The 21,923-nt window shown below is 37.9% G+C and overlaps 1 protein-coding gene across 1 annotated transcript in view; it reads left to right on the top strand.

The window, feature by feature from the left end:
* TEX11 (testis expressed 11) overlaps positions 1-21,923 on the top strand; it is a gene marked incomplete at both ends in the record, with an annotated part of 320,506 nt that overhangs the window by 227,245 nt on the left and 71,338 nt on the right. Inside the window, 6 exons of the mRNA XM_082682068.1 lie at positions 6,454-6,578; positions 11,588-11,673; positions 14,579-14,635; positions 18,639-18,679; positions 20,126-20,212; positions 20,645-20,715. Coding sequence (XP_082538194.1) covers positions 6,454-6,578; positions 11,588-11,673; positions 14,579-14,635; positions 18,639-18,679; positions 20,126-20,212; positions 20,645-20,715 — 467 coding nt within the window. The remainder of the gene's footprint in view (positions 1-6,453; positions 6,579-11,587; positions 11,674-14,578; positions 14,636-18,638; positions 18,680-20,125; positions 20,213-20,644; positions 20,716-21,923) is intronic.

Raw genomic sequence — 21,923 nt, 5'->3', positions numbered from 1 at the left:
GCGATTTCTGTGCATTAATTAATTTTGTGTCCTGCTACTTTACCAAATTCATTCATTAGCTCTAGTAGTTTTCTGATAGAATCTTTAGGATTCTCTATGTATAGTATCATGTCATCTGCAAACAGTGACAGCTTTACTTCTTCTTTTCCCATTTGGATTCCTTTTATTTCTTTTTCTTCTCTGATTGCTGTGAATAAAACTTCTAAAACTATGTTGCATATTGATGGTGAGAGTGGACAACCTTGTCTTGTTCCTGATCGTAGAGGAAATGGTTTCAGTTTTTCACTATTGAGAACGATGTTGGCTGTGGGTTTGTCATATATGGCCTTTATTATGTTGAGGTAAGTTCCCTCTATGCCTACATTCTGGAGGGTTTTTATCATAAATGTGTGTTGAATTTTGTCAAAAGGTTTTTCTGCATCTAATGAGATGATCATATGGTTTTTCTCCTTGAATTTGTTAATATGGTTTATCACATTGATTGATTTACATATATTGAAGAATTCTTGCATTCCTGAGATGAACCCCACTTGATCATGGTGTATGATCCTTTTAATTTGCTGTTGGATTCTGCTTGCGAGTATTTTGTTGAGGATTTTTGAATCTATGTTCATCAGTGATATTGGCCTGTAGTTTTCTTTCCTTGTGACATCTTTGTTTTTGTTTTTTGGCGGTACGCGGGCCTCTCACTGCCGTGGCCTCTCCCGCCGCAGAGCACAGGCTCCTGACGCGCAGGCTCAGTGGCCGTGGCTCACAGGCCCAGCCGCTCTGCGACATGTGGGATCTTCCTGGACCGGGACACGAACCCGTGTACCCTGCATCGGCAGGCGGACTCTCAACCAGTGTGCCACCAGGAAAGCCCTGTGACATCTTTGCCTGGTTTTGGTATCAGGGTGATGTTGGCCTCATAGTATGAGTTTGGGAGTGTTCCTCCCTCTGCTATATTTTGGAAGAGTTTGAGTAGGATAGGTATTGCTCTTCTCTAAATATATGTTAGAGTTCACCTGTGAAGCCTTCTGGTCCTGGGCTTTTTATGTTAGAAGATTTTTAATCACAGTCTCAATTTCACTGCTTGTGTTGGTCTGTTTATATTTTCTATTTCTTCCTGGTTCAGTCTCCGAAGGTTGTGCATTTCTGAGAATTTGTCCATTTCTTCCAGGTTGTCCATTTTATTGGCATATAGTTGCTTGTAGTAATCTCTCATGATCCTTTGTATTTCTGCAGTGTCAGTTGTTACTTTCTTTTCATTTTTAAATCTACTGATTTGAGTCTTCTCCCTTCTTTTCTTGATGAGTCTACCTAATGGTTTATCAATTTTGTCTGTCTTCTCAAAGAACCAGCTTTTAGTTTTATTGATCTTTGCTGTCGTTTCCTTCATTTCTTCATTTATTTCTGATCTGATCTTTATGATTTTTTTCCTTCTGCTAACTTTGGGGGTTTTTGGTTCTTTTTTCTCTAACTGCATTAGGTGTAAAGTTAGGTTGTTTATATGAGATGTTTCTGGTTTCTTGAGGTAGGATTGTATTGTTGTAAACTTCCCTCTTAGAACTGCTTTTGCTGCATCCCATGGGTTTTGGGTCGTCATGTTTTCATTGTCATTTGTCTCTAGGTATTTTTTGATTTCCTCTTTGATTTCTTCAGTGACCTCTTGGTTATATAATAGTGTATTTTTTAGTTTCCACATGTTCGTACTTTTTACAGATTTTTTTCTGTAATTGATATCTAGATTCATAGCTTTGTGGTCAGAAAAGATACTTGATACAATTTCAATTTTCTTAAATTTAGGAAGGCTTGATTTCTGACCCACAGTATGATCTGTCCTGGAGAATGTTGCATGAGCACTTGAGAAGAATATGTATTCTGTTGTTTTTGGATGCAATAATTCTGTAAATTATCAGTTAATTATCAGTTAAGTCGTCTTGTTTAGTATATTATTTAAAGCTTGGTTTCCTTATATATTTTCATTTTGGATAATCTGTCCGTTGGTGAAAGTGGTGTGTTAAAGTCCCCTGCTATGACTGTGTTACTGTCGATTTCCCCTTTTATGGCTGTTAGCATTTGCTGTTAGGAGCATAAATATTTACAATTGTTATATGTTTTTCTTGGATTGATCCCTTGATCATTATGTAGTGTCCTTCTTTGTCTCTTTTAATAGTGTTTATTTTAAAGTCTATTTTGTCAGATATGAGAATTGCTACTCCAGCTTTCTTTTGATTTCCAATTGCGTGGAGTATCTTTTTCCATCCCCTCACTTTCAGTCTGTATGTGTCCCTAGGTCTGAAGTGGGTCTTTTGTAGACAGCATATATATGGGTCTTAGTTTTGTATCCATTCAGCCAGTCTGTGTCTTTTGGTTGGAGCATTTAATCCATTTACATTTAAGGTAGTTATCGATATGTATGTTCCTATTACCATTTTCTTAATTGTTTTGGGTTTGTTATTGTAGGTCTTTTCCTTCTCTTGTGTTTCCTGCCTAGAGTAGTTGCCTTTGCATTTATTGTAAAGCTGGGTTGGTCGTGCTGAATTCTCTTAGCTTTTGTGTGTCTGTCAAGGTTTTAATTTCTCTGTTGAATCTCAGTGAGATCCTTGCTGGGTAGAGTAATCTTGGTTGTAGGTTTTTTCTTTTCATCACTTTAAATATGTCCTGCCACTCCCTTCTGGCTTGCAGAGTTTTTGCTGAAAGGTCAGCTGTTAACCTAATGGGGATTCCCCTGTATGTTATTTGTTGCTTTTCCCCTGCTGCTTTTAATAATTTTTCTTTTCATTTAAGTTTTGATAGTTTGATTAATATTTGTCTTCACATGTTTCTCCTTGGATTTATCATGTATGGGACTCTGTGCGGTTCCTGGAATTGATTGACTATTTCCTTTCCCATATTACGGAAGTTTTCAACTATAATCTCTTCAAATATTTTCTCAGTCCCTTTCTTTTTCTCTTCTTCTTCTGGGACCCCTATGATTCGAATGTTGGTGCATTTAATGTTGTCTCAAAGGTCTCTGAGACTGTCCTGAATTCTTTTCATTCTCTTTTCTTTATTCTGCTCTGTGGTAGTTATTTCCACTATTTTATTTCCCAGGTCACTTTTCCGTTCTTCTGCCTCAGTTATTCTACTATTGATTCCTTCTAGGGAATTTTAATTTCATTTATTATTGTGTTGTTCATCATTCTTTGTTTGCTCTTTAGTTCCTTTTGATCCTTGTTAAATGATTCTTGTATTTTCTCCATTCTATTTCCAAAATTTTGGATCATCTTTACTATCATTATTCTGAATTCTTTTTCAGGTAGACTGCCTATTTCGTCTTCACTTGTTAGGTCTGGTGGGTTTTTGCCTTCCTCCTTCATCTGCTGTTTCTCTGTCTTCTCATTTTGCTTAACTTACCGTGTTTGCCGTCTTCTTTTTGCAAGCTGCAGGTTCTTAGTTCTTGTTGTTTTTGGTGTCCGCTCCCAGTGGGTAAGTTTGGTTCAGTGGATTGTGTAGGCTTCCTGGTGGAGCTGACTGGTGCCTGTGTTCTGTTGGATGAGGCTGGATCTTGTCTTTCTGATGGGCAGGACTGCGCCCGGTGGTGTGTTTTGGGGTGTCTGTGACCTTATTATGATTTTAGGCAGCCTTTCTGCTAGTGGGTCGTGTTTTGTTCCTGTCTTGCTAGGTGTTTGGCATAAGGTGTCCAGCACTGTAGCTTGCTGGTCATTGAGTGGAGCTGGTCGTAGCGTTGAGATGGAGATCTCTGGTAGAGCTTTCGCTGTTTGATAATACATGGAGCAGGGAGGTCTCCTGTGGTCCAATGTCCTGAACTCGGGTCTCCCACCTCAGAGGCACAGGCCTGACACCCAGCTGGAGCACCAACACCCTGTCAGCCACACAGCTCGGAGGAAAAGGAGAAAAAAGGAAAGAAAGAAAGAAAAATAAAATAAAATGGAATTATTAAAATAAAATATTAAACATTAAAAAGTAATAAAAAAAGAAAGAAAGAAGAGAGCAACCAAACCAAAAAACCAATCCAACAATGATAACAAGTGCTAAAAACTATAGTAAAAAAGAAAACCAAAACAATGGACAGACAGAACCCTAGGACAAATGGTGAAAGCAAACCTATACAGACAAAATCACATACACATATACACGCATGAAAAGTGAAAAAGGAAAAAGTATATGTATCTATATATTAAAAAAAAGGAAAAGAGCAACCAAGTCAATACACAAATCTACCAGTGATTATAAACTCTAAATATTGAAATACGATAAACATAAAACCAGAAACAAATTAGATGCAGAAAGCAAACCCCAAGTCTACATTTGCTCCCAAAATCCACCGCCTCAATTTTGGGATGATTCGTTGTCTATTCAGGTATTACAGAGATGCAGGGTACATCAAGTTGAATGTGGAGATTTAATCCACTGCTCCTGAGGCTGCTGGGAGAACCTTCCCTTTCTCTTCTTTGTTCGCACAGCTCCTGGGATTCAGCTTTGGATTTGGCTCCGCCTCTGTGTGTAGGTCTCCTGAGGGCATCTGTTTTTCCGCTCAGACAGGGAAAAAAAGTAGCAGCTGATTAAGGGGCTCTGGCTCACGCAGGCCAGGGGGAGGGAGGGGTACGGAATGTGTGGCGAGCCTGTGGCGGCAGAGGCCAGCGTGAAGTTGCAACAGCCTGAGGCATGCCGTATGTTCTCCTAGGGAAGTTGTCCTTGGATCATGGGACCCTGGCCGTGGTGGGCTGCACAGACTTTCGGGAGGGGCTGTGTGGATAGTGACCTGTGCTTGCACACAGGCTTCTTGGTCCTGCAGCAGCAGCCTTAACGTTTCATGCCCGTCTCTGGTGTCTGTGCTGATAAACGCGGCTCTCATCTGTCTCTGGAGCTTGTTTAGGCAGTGGTCTGAATTGCCTCTCCTTGCACACCCTGAAACAATGGTCTCTTTCCTCTTAGGCAGTTCCAGACTTTCTCCCAGACTCCCTCCCGTCTAGCTTTGGTGCACTAGCCCCCTTCAGGCTGTGTTCAACCAGCCAACCCCAGTCCTCTCCCTGGGACCTGACCTCCGACTCTGGAGCTTCAGCTCCCAGCCCCTGCCCACCCCAGCGGGTGAGCAGACAAGCCTCTCAGGCTGGTGAGTGCTGGTCGGCACTGATCCTCTGTGCGGGAATCTCTCCACTTTGCCCTCTGCACCCCTATTTCTGCACTCTCCTCCATGGCTCTGAAGCTTCCCCTCCAACCCTCCCGCCCCCAGTCTCTGCCAGTGAAGGGCCTTCCTAGTGTATAGAAACTTTTCCTCCTTCACAGCTCCCTCCCAGAGGTGCAGGTCCTGTCCCTATTCTTTTGTCTCTGTTTTTTCTTTTTCCTTTTGCCCTACCCAGGTACATGGGTATTTTCTTGCCTTTTGGGAAGTCTGAGGTCTTCTTCCAGCGTTCAGTAGGTGTTCTCTAGGAGTTGTTTCACAAGTAGATGTATTTCTGATGTATTTGTGGGGGGGAAGGTGATCTCCACGTCTTACCCCTCCACCATCTTAAAGGTCTCTCTATCTCTGTCTTTTAATTGGATCATCTAGACCATTTATATATATATATATATATATATATTTTTTTTTTTTTTTTTTTTGCGGTACATGGGCCTCTCACTGTTGTGGCCTCTCCCGTTGCGGAGCACAGGCTCTGGACTCGCAGGCTCAGTGGCCATGGCTCACGGGCCTAGCCGCTCCGTGGCATGTGGGATCTTCCCGGACCAGGGCACGAACCCGTGTCCCCTGCATCGACAGGCGGACTCTCAACCACTGCGCCACCAGGGAAGCCCTAGACCATTTATATTTTAACGTGATTACTGATATGGCTAAGTTTAAATTTAGCATCTTGTTATTTGTCTTCTAGTTGTCCTATCTGGTCTCTGTTGCCATTTTTCTTTTTTCTGCCCTTCTTTTAGATTAATTAATATTTTATAATTATGTTTATCTCATTCTTTGGCTTATTAGGTATAACTTTTTGTTTTGTTATTTTAGTTGTTACTTAAGGCCTATAGTACATATATATCTAACTTATCATGGTCTAACTTTAAGACATATAAGGAAATATAATACCACCATTCTTTTTTTTTACTTTATTCTGTATTAGAATCCACTATGTGGATGTGCCAAATTGTATTTAACCCATACATTATTGATGAAATTTAGGTTCATTCTATATTTCACTCTTACAAAAAATTGCTGTGTGAACATATTTGTATGTTTTTATTCACTTTTCGGATGTATCCATGGAATAAATTCATAGAGGTGAATTGCCTAGTTGGGCATTTTTGTGACATTCAAGTCCTCCTTGACAGTTTAGCAATTTAGATGACTTTATGAAAATTTATATTTTAAAGATATTAATGCTCTTAAAACAAATTCCAAAGTCATTGGGATATAATTAACCAGAGATAGCTATTATCTTTGATAAGAGTATCTCATTTTTTAATTGTTTCCTTGTTTTTCAGCTTTGCAGGCAATTGCTCCTTCAGAGAATTTATTAAGAGCTGAAGAACAAGAAGAGAATGATGTAGTTACAAATAGAAGTTTAGTTTCCATGTTCTTCAGTTTAGCTGCCCAGTGTGCTCTTCAGGTAATTCTTATGTACCCATCTATGAGATTTTTACCTCTTTTCCATTTTCAGAGACAATTAGAATGGAATCATCATCAGTTAGGCACAGGAGAGGCCTTTCTTTACCCTCTATTTTGCCTCATTGTTTTCACACCAAGCTTTGTTGCAGAATTGCTTTATTTCTCTTCATTGCTTTATGATATAGAGAAAAGTAAATAAAACAAAGTGAGGTAATAGTTTTGAGCTTAAAACAACAGAAAAACTAAGCATAGCAAAACATTAACTTTTATTAGAAACTTGAGATTTGAAGTGCTATACCATGCAAAAAAATAGTCATCTATTTGGAAACTTATCTTTATCATCAGTTTGCAAAAAAAAAAAAAAAACACAGTTTAAATCTTAATGGACCTTTTTAGTTTGTAACCAGAAAGCGACTTTAGTTTAGAAGTATTAAATACTTGCACCTCCTTTGTTTACTTGCAAAATTCTGGTCTTAGTAATATACAGGATTAGGAGAAGCATTGTAGCAACTGTGGAGCTCTTGGACTAGGTGATAGACTAGGTTTGAATTCTGGCTCTGCCACTTAAGTTCTTCCCTTCTTTGAATCTTAATTTCATCATTTGTAAAATAAAGATAATACCTAACTCCAGTGTTATTGTGAAAATTGACTAAGAGGATGGCTGAAAATGTGATTTGTAATTAAAGAAGCTTGATCTACGCATATAGTGTTTCTGTTCTTATTAACGATATACAATCTGGCCACAGCTGTCTCTTCTACTTTATCTCATATTACTCCCCTGTATCATCATTATGGTGATGTAAGCCACCATTACGTTAGGCACAGGATCTAGAATGGTGGAGGCACAGGCCCTCTATAACTCCAAGCAAATACAGTGTCTGTCAAACAGGCCAGTCACATTCCTTTTTCTGTGTCTGGTTCATACCATCCCATCTTTTAAGAAATGTTCTTATTTAAATGCCACCTTTTCAAAGTCCAACTTAAGATTTCCTTCCGCTGTAGAGACTTCCCAAATCAATTCCAGTCCTCAATTGCTCTCTTTCTACTCTAAGTTTCAGTAATTTTTAACGTGTATGCTAGTTATTTGGTCTGTATCATATATACTGCCTTATATTGCTAATGCATGGATTGTCTGTCTAACTTGACTTATAAAGTCCTTGAGGGCCATATTTCTAGTCCCTTGCCCAATATCTTGCCCAAAGTAGTAGCTGAATACAGTTTTGAATGATATGTTTTGATGTTAATGAATAGGATAATAGGATAATAGAACTCTTGGAAGAGGAAAAATATTTGGCAGATGTAGATACATGATGTGCTTGTGCAGGAAATGAGAGAAAAATCTCTAATGGGGAACCCAAAGGCAAATGTCTTTTTAAAGGAAGGTTTATAAAGTTACATTTGATAGAAAGCAGAAGAAAGCCAGTGGAAGAATTATAGAACTATATTTCTGAAAAGGAAAATAATTTTAATAGAGGAGAAAGAATCAGGAAAAAAAAAAGCCTCAAGTAGTTTGAATCAGAAGATGGAAGGAAGGATGGATGAGCCAAACCCAGGAAACTGAATATATCTCTACAAAAGAACAAGGGTGGAATCCAGTTTTTACTTACTACAATTGCTTTGCAAAAGGCATTTCAAGTGCTAGTGAAACTATCATTCATTCAGCAAATATTTATTGAGCACCTACTAAGTGCCAGGCACTGTTATAATCTCTTGGGATAAATTAGTAAACAAAACAGTGATACGCCTTCTTGGAGCTAACATTCAAGCAGGAGGAGAGAAGATAATACTAGGCATAATAAATAAGAAATTATATAATATGTTAGAAGATGATAATATAGAAAAATAGAGCAGGATAACAATCATCTGGGATTGGTGTGAGTTATTTTTTTTAAATAGGGTGGTGAAGATAGGTCTCATCGAGGAGATGACATTTGTACAAAGACTTGAAATTGTTGAGGGAGTTAGCCCTGTAGATATATGGGGGGAGTGAAGAGGAAGAGTAATACAGGCAGAGGTAACAGCCAATACAAAGGCCCTAAGGTATGTATCAAGGAAGCAAGTATGGCTAGAATGAATAAAGGGTGGGATTAGTGAGAGATGAAGTCAGAGAGGTGATAGTTTGGATTATGTAGATCCTTATAGGCCAGTGAAAGGACTTTGACTTTTACTCTGAATGACATGGGGAACCATTGGAAGGTTTTTAACAGAGCAGTGACATGATTTGACTTTCATCTTGGCTGTTTTATTGAAAATAGACCATAAAAAAACCAAGCAAGGAGACCTGTTAGGAAGTTTTCGAAGTAATCCAGGGAAGATTAAGGTGACTCAGATAAGGGAGATAACAGTGGAGGTAAATGATAACAGAATTTGCTGACAGATTGGATGATGGGTATAAGAGAAAGAGACTGGGTCATCAAGTGGAGTTGCCATCAGTTGAACTAGGAAAGGCTGCAAATAGAGTACGGTTGGGGTGAAAATCAGGAGTTCAGTTTGGACATGATGCATTTGAGATGTCTATTAGACTATCCAAGTAGAGATCTGAATAGTCAGTTGTATATATGACTCCGGAGTTGTGAAAGAGGTCTGGGCTGAAGAGAAAAGTTTAATAAGAGTCATTAATATATAGATGGTATATAAAGCTATGAGACTGGGATGTCATCACCAAGGGAGTGAGTATATATGCAGTACAGATGAGGACCAGAGACTGAGCCTGAAACCCTCAAACATTAATGGTTTGGAGAAAAGAAGAGGAACCAGTAAAGGACAATGAAAGGGAGTAATCCATGAGGTAGGGGAAAACAAGGATGATGTGGTGTCTTGGAAGCCAAATGTGTTTCAAGGAGGAAAGAGTGATCAACTATGTTGAATGTTGCTGCTAGGTCAAATACAGTGAGGACTGAGAACTGACCATTGGAATTTATAATATGGAGGTCATTGGTGAGTTTGACAAGAGCAGTTTTGGTAGAGGTAGGACAAACACCTGATTATAGTAGGCTCAAGAGAGAATTGAAGGAAAGGAATTGGATACAGTAAGTATAGACAGTTCTTTAGAAGAGTTTACTACAAAGGGAAGAAAAGAAGTTGGGCAAGAAAACAAAAATTTTTTTTTAAGTTGGGCAGTAGTTGGTGAGAGAAGTAGGATCAAGAGGTTTGTTTGTTTGCTTAAATGGGATGAGTGAGAATGTTTATTTGCTAATAGGAATGACCCAGTTAAGAGAACAAAAATTGACAATGTGAGAGAGAAAAATGAAAATTGTTAGAGTAATGTCATTAAATAGGCAAGAGGTGATGGATGCAAGTGTATAAGTTTAGGGTTTGGCTCTAGGAAGAAACATGGATAGTTCATTTATGATAGCAGTTGAGAAGGCAGAGTATGTGGTGTGGTTCCTGGTGTGTGAATAGAAGTGGTAGTGGGAATCTGTGGAAGTTCTCTTTCTGCTTCAGTTTTCTCAGTGAAGTAGGAAACAAGGTCATCACCTGAGAGTGAGAATAGGAGAGGAGGTGTTAGGTGTTGAGAAAAGAGGATAAGATATCAACTAATCATCCAGAAAATCAAGAAAGTGAATGGCAAGGGTAGTGTGGTATGCTTGCCTTGTGGCAGTAAGGTCCATTTGATGAAGTTTTAAAAATAAAACAAATAGTTGTACAGGTTTTTACCCAGCTACTTTCAGCTGCATGGATGCAGGCACAAAAGTCACTAGAAAGTTGAATTTAACCAGGCTTATGGTTTTCCCAGGTGAATACAATGAAGCAAAAGAGGGGCAGGAAAATCAAGGAACAAGGGAGTGATTATAATTAATCCCCATGGAATTTAAACTGGATACAGAGGAGGACTTCAAGGGGATGAGGGATGGTGAAATATTAGTAGTATCAATGTATTGGAGATCTTAATGCAGTTGAAGGATTGCTGGAGTGGTAGAGGGAGTGAATTAGAAAGGTAGGAGATGGTAGAATACATGAAATAGAGCAGGGTACAAGACAAGAGTGAGGGAGTGAGGCACCTAGAATTGGTCCATGCACAACCTGAGAATGAGTGTGTCCATAAATTGTGTACCCTAGGAGCCTCACTTGCATGACCTGGCTTTTAGTGATGACAGTGCCCAGTGAATGACTGTGCTAGTGAATGGCTAAGATAATTGGCAGAGTGGAATTCAAGGAAATAAGAGACTAGGATATTAAAAGGATCATCTATCTGTATAATGAAAATGCCAAAAATTGACAGGAGTATATTTTGGAAAAAATAACTGTGAGGAGTAGATAAATCATTAAGAAATGAGAAGAAATGGTCTGAGAGCAGTTCACCATAACAGTGAGGGATAATGGGTGATATAGTCTGGTGACAGGAAATTCAAAGCTGGGGGTTTTAGGGAGCAAGAGGGAGAATAATTCTAAAACAGCAATGAAGAGCAAAAATGATGCCTACTCCATCTCCAGGTCTAGGGAGATGAAAGAAAAACAGCCACTACTTGAGAGGGCTTTATTGGAAGCAGTGTCCTTGGAGAAACCTAGATTTCCATTAGAGAAAGAATGTAGAGGGAACTTTCTGGGAAGAAGTTGCTCATAGAGGAGACTTTGCTGATAATGGACTGAATTTCAGAAAGCATAGTGGAAGGGTTGGAGGAGTTGGGGAGAAATGAGAAAAGAGGACAAAAGGGATTTACAGAGGGTGCTGGAAATGAGGGTGACCTCAGAGTCCAGGGTTCTTTTGGCTACTGCTGACAAACAGGAATAAAGAGCACAGTAAAATTAGTCCTAGTGAATTCAAGGCAGTGTTGGCAAGGCTGTAAGTGTTTATGGATAGGGAGGAGTGGCTTTCTGGGGCCAATATGAACCTGTTCTGTTTTTGTCAATGAGTTATATCTTCATTCTACCATCTTGCAGTAGCTCTTTTTAGAATACAAAACAAACAGGTTCAGATTTTGTCTTCCCCTTAATGGACAGGAATATAGATAACATTTTATAAGTATCACTTTGAGATGTAATTTAACATATTATATTTGTTCTTTATAGAATGAACAACAAATCGTGGCAGAAAAAGCTTTGGAATATTTAGCTCAATATTCAGAAGACGGACAACAAGTCATTATAGCTTTAAAGTAAGTAATCCACATCCTGTGGATGTGAAAGGATCTCCTCTGTACATGTTACTCTTGGTCTATAAACTTTGCCAAAATGGTACTGATGGGATCAAGCTGAGTCAATGCCTACAATACCAAGTGGTTTTTTTCCTAGCTTTATTGAGATGTAACTGACAAATGGTGGCATTGTATAAGTTAAGATATGTAACCTGGTGATTTAATACACATTTGTATTATGAAATAGCACAGTAAGATTAGTTAATACATCCATCACCTCACAAAATTACACACTGTGTGTGGTGAGAACATTTAAGATTGACTCTCTTAGCAACTTTCAAATGTATAATACAGTATGGTTAACTACAGTCACCATGCTGTACGTTAGATCTTTGGAATGTATTCATCTTATAACTGGAAGTTTATACCCTTTGACCAACATCTCCCCATTTTCTCCACCCACAGGCCCTGGCAAACATCATTCTACTCTATTTCTATGTGTTTGGATTTTCTTTCTTTCTTTTTTTTTCTTTTGTTTTTTTTTTCTAGAGATCCCACATATAAGTGGACAATACAGTTTTTGTCTTTCTCTGTCTGACTTATTTCACTTAGTACAATGCCTTCAAGGTCCATCTGTGTTGTCACAAAAGGCAGGATTTTCTTCTTTTATTTGGTTGAATAATATTCCTGTTTGTGTGTGTGTACATATACCACATTTTCTTTATTCCTCCACTGATGGACACTTAGGTTGTTTCCATGTCTTGGCTATTGTGGATAATGCTACCGTGAACATGGGGGTGCAGCTATCTCTTCAAGATAGTGATTTCCTTTCCTTTGGATATATACCCAGAAGTGGGATTGCTGGATTGTATAGTAGTTTTATTTTTACTTTTTAAGGAACCTCCATGCTGTTTTCCACAGTGGCTGTACCAGTTTGCATTCCCATCAACAATGCACTAGGGCTCCCTTTTCTCTACAGCACTTGTTATGTCTCGTCTTTTTGATAATAGCCATCCTAACAGGTGTGGGGTGATATTTCATTGTGGTTTTGATTTGCATTTCTCTGATGATTAGTAATGTTCAGCATCTTTTCATGTACCTGTTGGCCATTTGGATGTCTTCTTTGGTAAAATACCTATTCAGGGGCTCTGCCCTTTTTTTTTTTTTTTTTTTTTTTGGCGGTACGCGGGCCTCTCACTGTTGTGGCCTCTCCTGTTGCGGAGCACAGGCTCCGGACGCGCAGGCTCAGTGGCCATGGCGCACGGGCCCAGCCACTCTGTGGCATGTGGGATCTTCCCGGACCGGGGCACAGACCCGTGTCCCCTGCATCGGCAGGCGGACTCTCAACCACTGCGCCACCAGGGAAGCCCATCTGTCCTTTTTTTTTTTTTTTGCCCATTTTTTAATAAGATTATTTGTTTTTTGCTGTGGAGTTGTAGGAGTTCCTTATATATTTTGTATATTAACCCCTTATCAGATATATTGTTTGCAAACATTTTCTCCCATTCCATAGGTTGCCTTTTCATTTTTTTTTGATAGTTTCCTTTGCTGTGCAGAAGCTTTTTTACTTTGATGTAGCCCCACTTATTCATTTTTGCTTTTGTTGCTTGTGCTTTGGGTGTCATATCCAAAAAATCATTGTCAAGGAGCTTTTTCCCTGTGTTTTCTTCTAGGACGTTTATGGTTTCAAGTCTTATATTTAAGTCTTTAATCCATTTTGAGTTAGTTTTTCTGAGTAGTGAAAGATAGGGGTCCAATTGCATTCTTTTGTATGTGGATATCCAGTTTTCCCAGTACCACTTATTGAAAAGGTTATCTTTCCTCCATTAAATATTCTTGTCTCCCTTGTTGTATATTAGTTGACAGTATATATATGGGTTTATTTCTGGGCTCTCTGTTCTATCGGTCTATGTGACTATTTTTATGCCAATACCATGCTGTTTTGATTACTATAGCTTTGTAGTATAGTCTGAAAACAAGAAATGTGATGGCTCTAGCTTTGTTCTTTTTCAAGCTTGCTTTTGTTGTTCAGGGTCTTTTGTGGTTTCATTTGAATTTTAGGATTTTTTTTTTTCTATTTATGTGAAAAATGCTATTGGAAATTTGGTAGGGATGCTTAAGGTAAAAAAAGATATCAGTTGAAACTGATCTTCCCCTTTCTCTGTTTGTATGAAGGAAAATGGTTTATCAAAAGGGAACTTTTACATACAATAATGAGACAGAGGAAGGTGAGGTTAGGACATGGTAACTCCTAATGATGTAACTGAGAATATGCCAGTGGGAAAAATAAACCAGAAGGGTCCTATAGTGATTCTCCCATTGGTTAACTATACTTGAGGCCATACTTCTGAAGGGAAATGGAGTCAGAGATACAAAAGTATCAGAAGGAGTCTTGAGATACATACGTTTAGTCAGATAAATATCTAAAATTATTCTGGATGATTGATGGTGTTTTTTCTTTTTAAAGATTTTTAGGATTTGAAACTTTACAAACTACCTTATTTTGTCAGTTTGTCATCATGCCGTCAGATCCCTTCAAAAAATATTCATCCTAGTTTATGTGGAACCCAAAGGCCAGTTCCAGGTTCCTTTATAGAAAGAAAAATATAAAAGACTTGTACACTATATCTGATGTTCTGGCAGGTGATTTGGGGCAATTATATAAACTGTGGAACTATTTAAGAATTTGTCAAGCAACATTTTCATTTTAAAATTATTTTATTAAATTACTCTTCCAAAATTACAAAGTTGGTATGTTTTCATTGCAACCATTAAGACATACAAAGACCTATAAATAAAATAATCTCCTTTTTTACCTCTCTTTTCTCACTTCTGCCTCCTGGGCTAATCAAGATTAATAACTTGGTATATATTCTTTCACATATTTCTTCCTAAGCATCACTTTTTATATTACTTTATCATACAGGTGTTTGCTTCGTCTTGTTCTTCCAAAAGTTTCTCACATGCCAGAATCTGAAAACAAGTAAGTTATAATTCAACAGAAATGATGTATTCACCGTTAGAAAAAAATATAACAATTTTCACTAGAAACCTTGTATTGAGAGATATATAGTATACTGGGTAAGGTCAATATAGGCTCTGGGGCCAGTCTTCCTGGGTTCATATTTTGGCTCTGCCACTTATTAGAATATGTAACCTGGGCTTCTGTTTCCTGATCTGTAAAATGGGTATAATAATAGTACCTACCTTATGAGGTTGCTGTGATGACCTGATGAATAAATACGTGTAAAACACTTAGAATAGTGCCAGGCATTTACCATGCCCTCAGTAATGTTCGCTATGATTTCATTATGATATTGTGTCTGTTTCCCCCTTTCTTAACAGGAGACTTAAATATAGACATAGCTCTTAGCTCTTACTTTCCCATAGAAACATAAATAACCTGGTTGGCTTGTTGATTCTGATTCTGTATCAGCTCAGCTGGGAGTATTCAAATATCTTTCTGCTCACAGTTTCTATGGCATAAGATATAAAGAACTTAACAATACATGGAAGAATTGGGTCACCCATATTTCATTCACAAAATTCACTTCCTCCTAATGATTTAAAAGAAAACTCTATTCAAGGTCTTGACTAGGGATAACTTTCAGAGAAATACCACCTATCTCTATTTTCTCTACTTGGACAAAAACTCTGTAATAATGTATCACTACTTCATTTTTGCTTTGTATATTTGTACCTGGAGGCAATATTTTTTTTTAGCTAAATTCTTTGGGAACTATCTATGACTGAGATAATATTAGATTGATGACATAACTTTTTTCATAATGCAAATTTTACCCAGACATATATGGTAAGTTTTGCCCCTTGTTTACAGGCTCTATGAATCCATTTGAAGGGCACTCAAGCTAACTAAAAAAAAAAAAACATATTGAGATAATTGAAAATTTGAGTAATGACCAAATATTTGATATTAAGAAATTATTAACTTTTAGGCATATAATGGTAGTATAGCTATGTTTTTAAAAGGATCCTTATATCTTATAGGCACATCCTAAAATATTTATGGATGAAATGATGTGATGTCTGGAATTTGCTTCTACAAACAGTAAATGCTGGAGAGGGTTTGGAGAAAAGGGAACTCTCTTGCACTGTTGGTGGGAATATAAATTGATACAGCCACTATGGAGAACAGTATGGGTGTTCCTTAAAAAACTAAAAATAGAACTACCATACAACCCAGTAATCCCACTACTGGGCATATACCCTGAGAAAACCATAATTCAAAAAAGTCATGCACCAAACTGTTCACTGCAGCTCTATTTACAATAGCCAGGACATGGAAGCAACCTAAGTGTCTATCAACAGATAATGCATAAAGAAGATGTGGCACATAGATACAATGGAATATTACTCAGCCATAAAAAGAAACGAAATTGAGCTATTTGTAGTGAGGTGGATGGACCTAGAGCCTGTCATACAGAGTGAAGTAAGTCAGAAAGAGAAAAACAAATACTGTATGCTAACACACATATATGGAATATTTTTTTAAAAAAGTTCTGAAGAACTTAGGGGCAAGACAGGAATAAAGACACAGACCTACTAGAGAATGGACTTGAAGATACGGGGAGGGGGGAAGGGTAAGCTGGGACAAAGAGAGAGAGTGGCATGGACATACATACACTACCAAAAGTAAAATAGCTAGCTAGTGGGAAGCAGCTGCATAGCACAGGGAGATCAGCTCGGTGCTTTGTGACCACCTAGAGGGGTGAGATAGGGAGGGTGGGAGGGAGGGAGACGCAAGAGGGAAGAGATATGGGGACATATGTATATGTATAACTCATTCACTTTGTTATAAAGCAGAAACTAACACACCATTGTAAAGCAATTATACTCCAATAAAGATGTTTAATAATAATATGGGAGAAGGGGGGTAGGTGGAGGTATCATTAAAATAAGATTGATGATGAGTTAATAATTATTGAAGCTGGGCCATGGATACATGGAGATTCATTCATCTGTTAAATATAAACATCTTTGAAATTTTCAACGATAAAAAGTTAAAAAATGAAATAAACTCAGAGACTAAATTTTGATAGCTAATAGATTGTGAGAGCTTCTCAAAGGCTAGTACTATTTGTATTTATCTTTGTATCTCTGGAACCTAGGACAGTATCTAGCACATAATAGCCACTCAATTTATTTAAATGGCTGAATATCAGTCCTTCACAGGAAGATCTTATATTGGATTTAAAAGGTGCTTCATATTCCATGTAATTGTGATGCACAGTCAGATCCCACTCATTAAAACTAATTTAAAGATGGGGAGAAGGAAAGGGATCTTGTTCAAATTAATGACAAACTTTAATTACAGAATATTTTGTAAATATACCTTTATTGTTCTCAAGTAAATATAGTAATAAAGAACATCTACTAGCAGTGTTTTCAAGTAGAGGTCAGGACCTGATTTAACAAATAGATTAGACTAACGTATAAAAGAAAAAGCCTAATTCAATGGGAAGAGTCAGAGAATTGAGTTCTAGTTTTAGCTGTTTCACTAACTTCTGGTTTACCTTAGACAATAACAACTTATTTAACTTCTCTAAGCTTTATTTTCTTCACCTATTAAATAAAAGAAGGTGAACTGGAAAAGTTCTGTCCTCTTCTAAAAATCTTATGTTTTTCAATTACAGTATCTACCTAAGTATTAACAATTCGTGTGCTACAATTTTTGAAAGCAGTTTGTCTCTTAAATAGACTATACATCCCTTTCCATGTGCTCATTCTTACTTGTACTATTTATTTGCATTAATGGACCCTCCCTAGATTATTTTATATAGTCACTGAATTAAATAGTGAAGTCGGGCTTCCCTGGTGGCGCAGTGGTTGAGAGTCCGCCTGCCGATGCAGGGGAAACGGGTTCGAGCCCCGGTCCGGGAGGATCCCACATGCCGCGGAATGGCTGGGCCCGGGAGCCATGGCCGCTGAGCCTGCAGGTCCGGAGCCTGTGCTCCGCAATGGGAGAGGCCACAACAGTGAGAGGCCCGCGTACCGCAAAAAAAAAAAAAAAAGTTAAATAGTGAAGTCAACTTTAGCTCAGCTGAAATTCAGATTAATAAAATTTACTGTTAGAAGTTACTTTATATAAAGCAGATGTTTAATGTTTATCCCTAAGAAAGCTGCTACTTTTCCTGAAGCACAGTCTGTATTGTATAATACTAGACATTCTCCTGATAAGGCCAGTCTTATAGTGTGTTCTACCCTACTTACCATAAACTTCCTTAGTTGAGTTTGCTGATACTTCCATATTCAATCCTTTGTTTAAGCATAATGGGATGTTTTTCTCTGTTAAAATTTATGTTGCCCCTAAAGAAGCTTAACTAAGGGTCAAGAGACCTAGGTAGTAGTAGTCTTGGCATTGTCATTGCATGACCTTAGACAGAACATCCCACATTTCCAGATCTGTTTCCTCATCTGTAAAATGAAGGGTATGGATAAGTGGTTTTTAAACTATATTCCTTAGAAACCTGGAAATTCTGTGGCACTGCCTCAGGGACTTCCAGGAAGCTGAGACTCTAGGCCTCCACCTACCACTGGTTCAACCAGAGCAGGTACACTTTTGTCTCTTCTTGTATATTAGACTTTTATAAAATTTTATTTGAAACACGGGTTCCAGTTCCCCCTCTTCAAAAAAAACCAAAGCTTGAAAATCACAGAGATCACTACCTGCTCTCAAATTCTATGACCCTGTAATATAAAACCTTATCAGTCATTGAAATCCTTTGCTTGAGAGTAGGTGTAGAAGGGAAAGAGAGAAAAAAATATGAGGACATTGGAGATGAGGAACAGTGTCCTATAATGAGGAAAAAGAGTGTTGAAATGATAGATTGGAGCCTTGAACAACAAACTTCACAATTTAACATTTTCCTTGAGCTGCTCTCAGGCAAATATAGAGTCTCTTTTTGATACTTTTCTGTAGTAAAGCTTTGGAACAGTATGAAAATACTCTTTTCTTTATTTTTTAGAAAGAAACAAATGGATAGACTTTTGACTTGCTTGAATACAGGTAAATATCTCCTTGGTTATTTTCACTCCTTCATTTTGCCTCTATCCTCTATTAAATTCTCCAAGTACATTGAGCACACTGACTCAGGCTTCGTGTTTGAGTTAAGCTTCATGCTTTTACTAACATACGTCACAGCAGTATACCTGTTTATTTATTCACAAGCAGAGAAAAGTTTGTCATCATTAGCATTCATCTCCAAATGTGATTTCACCTCTGTTTTTATTCCAGTTTTTTGAAAGACATTTCCCTTCCTTCCTTCCTTCTTTCCTTCCTTCCTTCCTTCCTTCCTTCCTTCCTTCCTTCCTTCCTTCCTCCCTCCCTCCCTCCCTCCCTCCCTCCCTCCCTCCCTCCCTCCCTCCCTCCCTCTCTCTCTCTCCCTCCCTCCCTCCCTCCCTCCCTCCCTCTCCCTCCCTCCCTCCCTCCCTCCCTCTCTCTCTCTCTCTCTCTCCCTCCCTCCCTCCCTCCTCCCGCCCTCCTCCCTCCCTCCCTCCCTTCCATGTCTATTGCTGCTTGGTCCTAACCTAGAAATTGAACAGGTGAAAAAGGGTCAAGGCAAATAAAAATATTCTGAGCCCTCCTAATTTTCATGTTCTCTGAATCAAATTCAGATTGTTTACTCTGTTGTTTTGAAGCTGTCCATCTGTCTATCCAAGTCTGTGTCATCTCCTCTATCTACTAATTGCTCCCTGTCCGCTTCATTCAGCTAACGTCCTAGCTACATTGCATTCCTTTTTCCAACTCTATGCTTGCTTTCTTGGTGTCCCTTTTGCCTAATAGGTCTTCCAGTTTCTACTGCCCATGTACCTATTTCCTTATGTCTAAAACACACCAAAAACTCCATATCTTAGAAATTCAGTTCCATTTATTGCAGTAGTTCAATTTTATACCTCAAATACCTGTCAACAGGGTGCAAATGTAGCAAAGTGGTTTAGAAACTACAGCTTTTCAAAAGATAAAAAGTTTTCTGTTGGCATTCTTATCTCTCAGAAGGGCACATGAGTATGTAATAAATGCTTTCTGATGATGACGGCACATTCTAGTTCCATACTGTGCTTGCTGTAGGAGCTCAGTAAATATTATGCCAACCTATCAATACTCTTCCAATCCTCAATCTCCTTTTCAGTGTTTTAAATGATTATTCCTCTTCTTTGTTTCCTTACACGTAAATCATATCTTTCTACCTCAGGTGGTGAATGATTGCTCTAATTAAAATTATAAATCTCTCCAAAGATGTGTTTGTTCCCCAGAGTTTGAGTTAACAGTTCCTTGGAGCTTGGTAATGCTTTTTGTCATTTAAATTACTTTTGGTATGCACCCATGCACACGCATAAAAAAAGAACTTTCTATATTCAAGCTCATGTTTGACAGTTTTTAAAGCAGGATTAACAACTTTGCTAGAGTATAAAGTAAAAGACCTCAATATCAGATTTTCCTGTTTGACTGCAGCACTCCCGAAACTTGCTCAGTATTTTGATGGAGAAGTCTCGACTTCAGGCTCAAGGACTAATGAAGCTCATTGGTTTCGAAAAACAGGTAAAAGGAAATTCTGTGGCTATGGGAAACATTGTGGGGTGGTAGAATCAGATGTGGATTCAAATTCTGGATCTTCCATTTGTAGCTATGGGTACAAGGATAACTTGCTTAATCTCAGTCGGTGAACTCCTCACTGTGATCCTCATTTTTTAGATGGATTTGTGCCAAGTAAGAATTTATCATATGTCCCCAATTTTAAAAAATCCAACACTATCTCCATTGGCCATTGTCCTAGAATTAAAGATTGGAAGTGATGGAAGTCTCTAAATTTACCTGGAAAAAATTTCTCTAAAAACCTAAAGTTAGCTTTTTTTAACCCCTGAGAAACCCCTCATTAGTGTGTTAATATTAAAGATGTAGGTAGTGGAGATTATAATGGTACAGGTTAAACAGTAAATTTTCATAATTATGTTATTTCATGTTAACTTTCAGCTTGGAACTTGGCTGTGCAATGTAACAAAGACCCAGTGACAATGAGAGAATTTTTCATAATTTCTTATAAGGTAAGTCTCTTCCAACAAGTATCTCACATATGGATCACAACAAGGATATGACCACTATGAGTATAGTCAATGACTAAGTATAGAGTGAGATTGGCTTTTAATCTAGGAATTTTTAATATATGTTTAAGCAGGAATGACCTAAGGGGAATTTGATCCCTATAGGGTATAATATGAGAACATGAGGCAGGTCTCCCCATACTGAAGTATCACAAACAACCATCATGGAGCCTAAAGTTCTACCATAAGAGACTTATTCCTTTATCTTTGAAGGAATTTCAGTCTCTCAGAACCTATATCAAAATATAGCTATCTTTAGGAGGGAATACTCTAAGAAGTTGTCAATTACCAAAACATTAGGAAGGGTTATGGGTATAAGTCTATAGGAATATTGAATAGGTATCTGGGGACAACAGGAGGTTAAAAGGATGCTAAGAAGCTTGGACCTGCTTTATAATTTTTCTGAGAGCAGGTTTTGTGTGTAAGGATTTGTGAGCTTGTTTTGCAGTTATAAGCCTTTTAAAATAGGTGTTATCCTCCAAGGTAGAGGTTAAATGCCAGAAAGAGGATCAAGTATTGATTAGAGGATGAAAGGAGAGGTGGCAAAGAATATCCCTCATACACATTCTGGAGTATGCAGTCTGATATGTTGAGGTAGATTAAATATTTTAGAACTGGAACGAACTATAGAGATAATCTAGCACAACTCCCTCATTTTATATATGAGTCACCTGAGATGTACAGAGATTGGGTGTCTTGAAATGCTATTAGTTAAATGATGGCGATGATTATGATCACTAAATATTTGGGGAGATTAAGAAATAATGTTTGAAAGTTTAGGTATAATTTCCATTTTAATTAGGTGAAATAAATTAGCTTCAGTTTTGACATTCATGATAGCACTAGTCGGATTCCATGTTAGAATCAAGTAGCCTAGAATTTTACTGTACTACAAAGCTGGGAGGTTTGGTTTTTTTTGAGGTTAATTTGTGCTTTTATTTGCTAGTATAACTTAACTACAGTGGCCTGCAAACTTTTGATCTAAAAAATACCTTTTACATCACAGTCCAACAAACACACACACATATATAATATGCATGCATATATAAGCAAAACAAAAGTTTTGCCAAAAATGTCTACCCTGAGTGTTAATTCTCTTTTTTTTTGAGACTTTTTTTTTAAAGCAGTTTTAGGTTTACCACAAAATTGAC

Source organism: Grampus griseus (genome assembly GCF_964374135.1).
Source record: "Grampus griseus genome assembly, chromosome: X".
Classification (NCBI taxonomy): Eukaryota; Metazoa; Chordata; class Mammalia; order Artiodactyla; family Delphinidae; genus Grampus; species Grampus griseus.
This window is presented reverse-complemented; position numbering and strand designations above follow the sequence as displayed.